Source organism: Hydra vulgaris, chromosome 01, assembly GCF_038396675.1.
Source record: "Hydra vulgaris chromosome 01, alternate assembly HydraT2T_AEP".
NCBI lineage: Eukaryota > Metazoa > Cnidaria > Hydrozoa > Anthoathecata > Hydridae > Hydra > Hydra vulgaris.
The window spans coordinates 68191587-68200555 of record NC_088920.1 but is presented as its reverse complement, the minus strand read 5'-3'; the positions used below and the strand labels follow the sequence as shown (position 1 = coordinate 68200555).

The following is an 8969-nucleotide window of genomic DNA, read 5'->3' as shown; positions in this document are numbered from 1 at the left end:
ACATTCGTGCAAGGGTATATATTATACACACACACACACACACACACACACACACACACACACACACACACACACACACACACACACACACACACACACACACATATATATATATGTGTGAATTAACATTTCAAAAAATGTATACATATACATTTTTTGAAATGTTAATTCACCTCCCCAAGGCCAAGAAGGCTACTACAGTCGAAGAGACTACATTATATGTCTTATCATCAAGCCCTTTCATTAGCAACTTTGCAATAAATTTCACGCGAGATCAACACGACATTAAAAATTCATATATAGAAATAAAGCAAAAACTAAGCCTTGTACGTAAAAAAAAAAAACGAAGCCTTGTAGGTAATGATCTGATAGATGAGTATAGAAAAGAAAAACTATTTGTATTGTGATATAATCATCGTTTGTGGTCATCCAAAAGGGATAAATTTATTTTAGTTAGTTATTAATAATTTGATTTTTAAAAATAGGAGAGTATGTTGACATCACTTAAGTTAAATAGGTGCTGTTTGACTGCTGCTTTAAAGAGATTTAATGACTTCGTGTATTTTATTTCCTTTTTTAAGGGTCGAATTCCATATATATATATATATATAATTGAATATTATCTATCTGCATTATTGCTATCTACATAAAGAAAGATTTTGTGCAATATGAAGTGGTATTTTCAAATATTGAACATAATCTTGAGATAATATTGTAACTATAGCAAAATATGAAGAGAATTAATCAATCATCTTTTCGGTATAATATTTTTTAGTTTAGCGGCTTCTTTTTTTTTCTTAGCGGCACGCACGTATTTTAAAATTTTAGCAAAGAAGTTTTTTTTAAATCTCTTTTGCTTTTTTAAAAAAACCTTTAGTTTTGTGTGTTTATAAATAATATAAACATACTTTAAATACATAATAATGTATTTAGATGGCTGATTTTGGTAGAGTCTTTTGTATAATTTTGGTAACATGTTTAGACCTGATATTTCTATCAAAAATTACAGTTGCAGAAAATATCGAGTTGTATAAAAGTATACCTTGTTATCAGTTGCCTTTAACAAAAATTAATTGTTCTTACAAACGTGACTGTGTTTACGGCGACAAAACAGTTGGAAATTGCACTGTTCTCTCTAATACACTTTGCTTGGTTAGTTTAAAATCTAGTCCCAAATAATAATTTTTTATATATAATAAATAATTAAATATATTTTACAAAAAAAAAGATGTTAAATTTCAAATATTAAAGAAGTAAATTTAAAACAATAAAATTATAATAATTTTATTGTATAAAATTATTATAATAATCGGTAATAATCAAGTAAAAAATGTGAAAAAATGAGCCAATAACATTATAGTAGTATAATGTTATTGGCTCTTAAAGTTTTAAAATGTATGCTTTAATTTAAATGAACTAGGTTAACAAGAAACATTAAAAAGGAATTCTAAAAGAAATAAAGTGCTTAATGTTTTTGAAAAAACAGAGCAATAATAAATTAAATTAATAGGAAATCACTTATCAAATTTTTTTCATTTTACACTGTGTTTCATCTATAATAAGTATTTCATTTCTGATAAGTCTTTACAAATAATACAAAGTGTAAAATGAAAAAAATTTGAATATATATATATATATATATATATATATATATATATATATATATATATATATATATATATATATATATATATATATATATATATCGTACACCCAGATCAAGGGTACCACAAATCAAAAATTATGGATATTGAGTTATGAATGTCATTTGATAGTATGTGTTGTACATGGTGACAAAATACCACAAGTCTAAAACGAATGTTTACAAAATAACAAATACAAATGGCACTCTGAATTGGAAAAAATAATTAAAACTTAAAACTTCAAACCTGATTTTCTCAGTTTTTTCTGACTTGTGGCACCCTTGATCTAGGTGTATGATACATACACCTAGATCATTATTAGTTTTTTATATACCATTTTCATACAGAATGTGTGTGTGTGTGTGTGTGTGTGTGTGTGTGTGTGTTTTATATACAAATTTCTGCTCCATCATAACTGCCCATTGTTACATTAAAGCAGTCATGGGTGTTTTTTTTTTTCCAAGTTTCTTTATTAAAATAAAATAAGGTTTTTCAGCAATGTTTTATTATACAAATTACCTTTTTTGGAATAACTTTAAATTTACCAAATTTTTAGGGGCTTCCCAACAAATTCTTTTGTTGCTCCTGAAAATTTTGAAAAGCTCCTGAAAATTTTGAAAATGCAATTAATTAGTTGGAAATATGCTTTCCGACAAATTCTTTTTACAAAATGCTCAACTTTTTCAATCAAAGTAATAGTATAAATTTTTTTATATAGTATAGGGATGTTTTTCAGTTGAATTATTAGTTTTTTATATACCATTTTCATACAGAATGTTAAAATACATTTAAGAGTGCTCAGCAAATGTTAATAAGTAGCCTAATATATATACAAATAATTTTAAATGTATTCTACAAAATGGAGCGCTCAATGTTTGTAAAAGAACAGAGCAATTATTGAAATATTATTTATTAAATTATTATAAATGTAATAATGATAAGATTAATAATAGTAAAATATTCTTTAGGAAAAAAAAAAACAATAACAATAATAGTAATAATAGTAAAATAATAATAAAAATAATAATAATAGTATAATAATAATAATAGTGGAAATGAAGTTTAGTAGTAGAGTAATTCCATATGAAATCATTAAAAAAACAAAAACATTTTCGACACCCTTACATCTCAGAATTTGTTCATTTTTACCTCACTTGTAGACCATATTAAAAAAATAACTGCAGAAATTTTAGTTAAAAATACACATGGGTTCCAGAGATATCATCAGTTAAAATAATGCTGACTCAGCATTTTAGTGATTATCAGCAACTTTGACATATAGTATCTTCATAATGGCTTGGGGAAATTTCCTAAAATTTGGTACCCCAATAGATTTTTACTTGTGGAATCCAAAAATATAACCCTCAAGACTTGATTGTCTCAGGAAATGGCTCGTTTATCCAATTTTTTCAAAATTGTTGACTAGTAAATTTATGATTTTTGGAAGTAAAAGGAAGACCGTGGCCCAAAATCCCGAATAAAAAGTTTAATTGTATATCATTATTTTATCTTAGGTCTACTGAAAAAAATTAGATTCATCAATTGTCTCTCTACTACTTGACCAAAATTTGCGTTTAAAAATTGTGTCTTTTTAGTAAAATTTAAATTTTTTAACAAAAGCAATTGAAATGTTTTTTAAAACATTTATTTGAATAATCAAATAAACATAAAATTGTGTGATTTATTGACTAGCTTAGAAATTTTGTAGTCATGGGCCAAGGGAGGGCCAGGGGGTCTCTGACCAACTCTGCCCATTAATTGAAATCATATTAAAAAAAATTTTTCCTTTAGTTTTGCTGGCCATATTATTTCTTTTTGTTTTTCACAAGAAAGATCTTTGAATTGAATAAAACCTTGTTTTCTAGAAAATCCAGTTTTGTGGCAATGAATGTTAAGACTTTTTCCAATGTCATATTTCTCCATATTAAATATGTTTATTATTTGTAATATTACCTGCCAAATAAAAAATTTTATATTTTTTACTCTATTGCTTGTTAATTATTATTTTGTTAAATATTATTTAATTTTGTTTAAAAATGATAAATAATAAAAATTTTAGGAATATAAATTTATAAATACTAATTTATAAATTTATAAATATAAGTATTATTTACTACTTCATATTGTCATTTTAATAGTTTTATTATTTAAGGGTGATAAAGCATTCCAGTTGTTAGAAGTTCCTTGTTATTACTGTTATCAACTTTCTAAGGAAGCACAAGACTGTGAATTACCTGTACATTGTAAGGTAAAGTTAATCATATGCTTTAAATAAGAAATATTTGAATCTTTCTAAAATCAATTTAGCGAAAAAATATGATTTTCTGTAAAACAAAAGATTAGGAATCTAATATCATAAAAGTATAAAGATTTTGTGCAATATGAAGTGGTATTTTCAAATATTGAACATAATCTTGAGATAATATTGTAACTATAGCAAAATATGAAGAGAAAATATCAATCATCTTTTCAGTTTAGCGGCTTCTTTTTTTTTCTTAGCGGCACACACGTATTTTAAAATTTTAGCAAAGAATTTTTTTTGGTTTTTTTAGTTTTGTGTGTTTATAAATAATATAAACATACTTTGATGCTGTATTTAAAATGCTGTAATTAATAAGAGTGAAAAGAAACTCCTTATATATTTTTGACTTTTTAATGAATTTTTAAAACTTTCTTGCAACAAGCACAAATGAATCAAGATGTTTTAATTTTCAATAAGTAAAACTCTGAAATAGCTGAAATGACTTAAGCTTAAAACAGCTACTTTTTATAAAATATATGAAGATGTTATAATGAAAATAAAAGTTGTTATAATGAAATTAAAACATCCAAAATTCTATCATCTAAAGAAGCATACATCTAAAGAAGCACACATCTAAGCATTTAACTAAAACTAGGTATTAGGTTGGTGCAAAAGTAAATTCGCATAATTTCGAAGTCAAATATAATGCACATGCGTAGTGCAAATGCAAACAATATATATATTAGTTAAAAGAGCAATTGTTTTTGCACATTTTAAATTATAAATTCCTGTTTTTTAATAACATTGTATACATATAATTCTTTTTTAGAAAATGTCCATAGAAAAAATACATTTTAGACATTGCATGTTGTACGAATTTTTGCAGGGTAAAAATGCAACAAAAGCGACAGAAGCGATTTGTTCTGTTTATGGTGTGGATGCTCTAAATGTTCGCATTTGCCAGAAGTGATTTGCTAAGTTTTGCAGCGGAGATTTTTATCCTGAAGACAAAGAACGTTCAGGAAGGTTACAGGAACTGGAAACACGCAATCGACTCAAGAATTAGTAGAACAACTTGGAGTTGATCATTTAACTGTTTTAAGACATGAAAAAAGGTTCAAAAGGTCTGAAAATGGGTCCCACATGACTTGACTGCAAACAACAAAATGCAACGTTTGAGCACCTGTATTTCTCATATGGTTTAGTACAAAAAAAAGTACTTTTTGAGGAAAATTGTAACAGATGATGAAAAGTGGGTTTATTATGACAATCCTTCCACAAAAAACAGTGGTTGAGTCCTAGTCAATCAGCATCTGCCTCACCTAAACCTGATATTCATCGAAAGAAGATAATGCTTGGTGTATGGTGGGATATGAAAGGTATAATATACTATCAACTGCTGAAACTGAAGCAAACTATTAATGCTGTATGCTACTCGCAACAATTGAGACATTTGAATGAAAAAATCGTAGAAAAAAGGTCTGGACTGGGTAATGGAAACCGTAAAGCATATTGCTGCATGACAATGCTCAAACCCTATGTGGCAATGAGGACCAAGGAAACTATTTTAGAACTAGTCTTGGAATTCTTGCCGCATCCTGCGTATTCACCAGACAGGGCACCATCAGATTACCATTTGTTCCGTTCAATGGAACATTTTTTAATCAAGATTTACAAAATCAGCTAGATGCCTATTTCGAAGCAAAGCCCCAGTCTTTTTACAGAGATGGAATTCGTCAGTTGGTCACAAAATGGCAAAAGGTCATAGATAGCCAAGGAAATTATTTTGATGGCGAATGACTTCTTAATTTTGACGAATTTTCTTTTGCACCAACCTAATAGTTTTATATATTGACAAAGTTGCTAGTTGATTATTATCTTATTTTTGTTTTTTCAGACCATCCGCAGCTTATTAGGACTTATTACCTGAGTACATTAATAACATGAGTATCTCAATCATGACATTATGCAAAAAATTTCTCCCAGTGTTTTGATGTTTTTAGAAATTTCAGGCTTTTTTAAAATTTCTCCTCCTTTTAAGTCAACAAACAAGTCTTTCAAAAATTTCAAGTCTCCAAAAAATATTGAATACTTAAAATTTTTACAAAGATTTTGACTCAGTAGTTCTTACCTAAATTGTGGAAACTATGAAAGAAGAAAAGTGAAATCTTTAAATCATTCAAAATATTTTAGCCCAGTTTATTAAGCTATTAAAATGCTATTAAAAAGATCTTAATGTATATTTCTAGTTATATTCAGTTTAAGATTTGTTATAAAAATATTGACATATTGACATTTTTTGTAATTAACCTCGCCAGGGCCAGAAAGGCCACTACAGATGAGGAGGCTGTGGTTATAACATTCTCCCAACTCTATAACTCTAAAACACGAACCTTGACGAACAAGGCTGCTGCGCGGAGAAACAAGGTGAGACCGGTACTACCAGGGACGTTGTGGGAATGGAACTCGGAACCTCTCGCTTATGAAGCGAGCGCTCTACCACTACACCACTACTGCAACTTTATTTTTGTATTAATGTATATTCATATTATGAAGAGTATTAATGTATATTCATATTATGAAGAGTATTAATGTTTATTCATATTATGAAGAGTACTGTTCTTAATGACTTTATAAAGACTTGTTAGAGAGTTTTTAATTGTGGTTTAATTAAGCCGATTAACAGCTTCTATCAAATTACATTCTTTTTTTATTTCACTTATTTTTTTGATTTTTTAGATCCTTATTTCAACTCTTAAAATCTTAATAATATTTATTTTTATGATTTTATAAAAATATAATATGTTTAGACTATGCAACTAATATCGTGTTTGAAAAGTTATAAATATTTTAAGATTGATAATTTTAAAAACTAATCTTCTTTTAATAGGAGTTTCCATTCTACTCTTATAATAGTGCCCTGCTTAAAATTAATCACTCTAGAAAAATTTTAGAAGAAGCCTGCTCAAAACTGAACACTTCCTGCCCTTATATGAAGTTAACTTAAATTTTGAAATTGATTAGGTTTTATTTTTGTTTTAATACATGTTTAATACAGATTAGGTTGTTTTTTGTTTCAGATTTTTTGCCTTTTCTGATTGTGTCTTTTCTGTTGAATGTTGAATGCGGTAGTGGTGTAGTGGTAAAGCGCTCGCTTCATAAGCGAGAGGTTCCGAGTTCGATTCCCACCACGTCCCTGGTAGTACCGCGCTCAACTTGTTTTTCCGCGCAGCGGCCTTGTTCGTCAAGGTTCGTGTTTCAGAGTTATAGAGTTGAGAGACGGTTATAACCACTATTAAGTAGCCTCCTTATCTGTAATGGCCTTCCAGGCCTTGGGGAGGTGAATAACAAAAAAAACAAAAAAAACAAAAAATCAAGCAAAAGGATTCAAGTTGAATCCTTTTGCTATTTTTTGCTCAACACACTGTGTCAACCCTAGACCCTATATCTAATGGGTGTGAGGGGAATAATAGTTTTTTAAAAATTTTTTGTGTGTTCTTAAATCAAATCAAAGTTTATTGATAGAATTTAAATTTCATTAAAAACGTTTTAGTGTTTTAAAGAGGTTAAAATGTAAAGTTTACTACCACCTCGATTGGGGAGGGGTAAAAACGTATATGTTTGCTATTCATATGCTGGCATACAATATCCTTACATATTTATATGTTGAAATACTATATCCTTACATGTTTATGTGCTGGCATACAATATCCTTACATATTTATATGCTGGCATACAATATCTTTACATATTTATACAAACCTTAAAAGGAAAAGTTGCCAAAATTGTTTAGTTATTTCAAGAAAACACACTAACCTCACCAACTATTCTGCAATTAGTACTCTCTATTATTAGTTTCTTTATCTAAAGACTTTGAGATTATTAAATCATTTCTTTCTAATAGCATTATTTAAGTTATTCTTGAAGGCCTCCACCTTTATTTCCAATAACTTTAAGGGTATCGCTATGTTCTAACTTTGCTGCTGTATTGTTTCTTGTTTACAACAACAATCTTTCTGGCAACCTTATATCAAAAGTGGCTCTATATGCTGACAACACAACTTTATACTATATCAGGCCTTGTTATGAGATTTTGCTGTATAATAAAAAGGCGTAACATGTGTAAATGTAACTTTACTCAGTAAACATATATACATTGTTAAAAGTTAAATCAGTCAGTTGCGTATTTTAAAGTACCGCATTGTTTTTAAATATAATTTGAAGCCCTGTTAAAAATCATATGAAGTCTTTATCTTTATAAAAGATTTATAAAATATTTTTAAATTAAACAATATTGTTATTAAAAAATTATAAAATTTAAATATGGTATTTGAAAAAAATTTCCTTATTAAAATTTATACTTATTTAAACTTATACTATTTATTTCTTAAAACATTTGCCTTATGTTTGCTTTCTCACAATTTCTTTTTTAAAATGAGGGAACAATTGTTTATGGTTGAATTTCTTAAAAAATCAGCATTTTATTTTTTAACATTTTGGCTTTTAAAATTTTTTCGCATACTATTCATAAACTAGTTAATCATTTCTAATTGATGTTCATTCTATGATCAATCTAAAAAATTAATGATAAAGAAAAATCTTTTGTTAAAAGGCAATATCAAAACTAAAAAAAATCGTGTTTTTTAAATTTGTTATATAAAGTTTATTTAAAAAGTTCTCTAAAATAATTTTGCCTGTAGGCTTGATTGTGGTTTATCTGGCAATGCATTTACATAGATTTATAGGTGCACTAAGCACTTTTGTATATTAGCACTTTTGTAACAAGATAAAAAAAATTTATTTATTTGGATCTATAAGTAATTAAACAAAATAAACATTTTAATGTAACTTGAATTAAATTTAATAAAAACAAGTTTCTTTTTTTTTTTAACATAGTTTTGAATTTTTAGTAGGGAAAAAAAATGTAATAAAATGAGTTTAAATTTATAATTATTTAACAATAAATTAAATTTAGGTATAATAAAATAAATTAAAATAAATATAAATTAAATTAGATTTTTAAAAAAGGAAAGTAGAGAAAAAATTGTTTAACTATCTGTTTTTTTTATCTAAAATAAAATTTC

At 27.1% G+C, this 8969-nt stretch overlaps 1 protein-coding gene across 2 annotated transcripts in view; it reads left to right on the top strand.

Moving 5' to 3' along the window:
- Positions 1 to 868: 868 nt before the first annotated feature.
- LOC136075551 (TM2 domain-containing protein almondex-like) overlaps positions 869 to 8969 on the top strand; it is a 33727-nt gene continuing 25626 nt past the window's right edge. Inside the window, exons 1-2 of one of the 2 annotated variants that reach the window (XM_065789018.1) lie at positions 869 to 1152; positions 3796 to 3891. In XM_065789018.1, the coding sequence (XP_065645090.1) occupies positions 934 to 1152; positions 3796 to 3891 (315 nt within the window). In that variant the 5' untranslated portion in view covers positions 869 to 933. The remainder of the gene's footprint in view (positions 1153 to 3795; positions 3892 to 8969) is intronic. The other variant, XM_065789017.1, reaches the window with a different exon arrangement.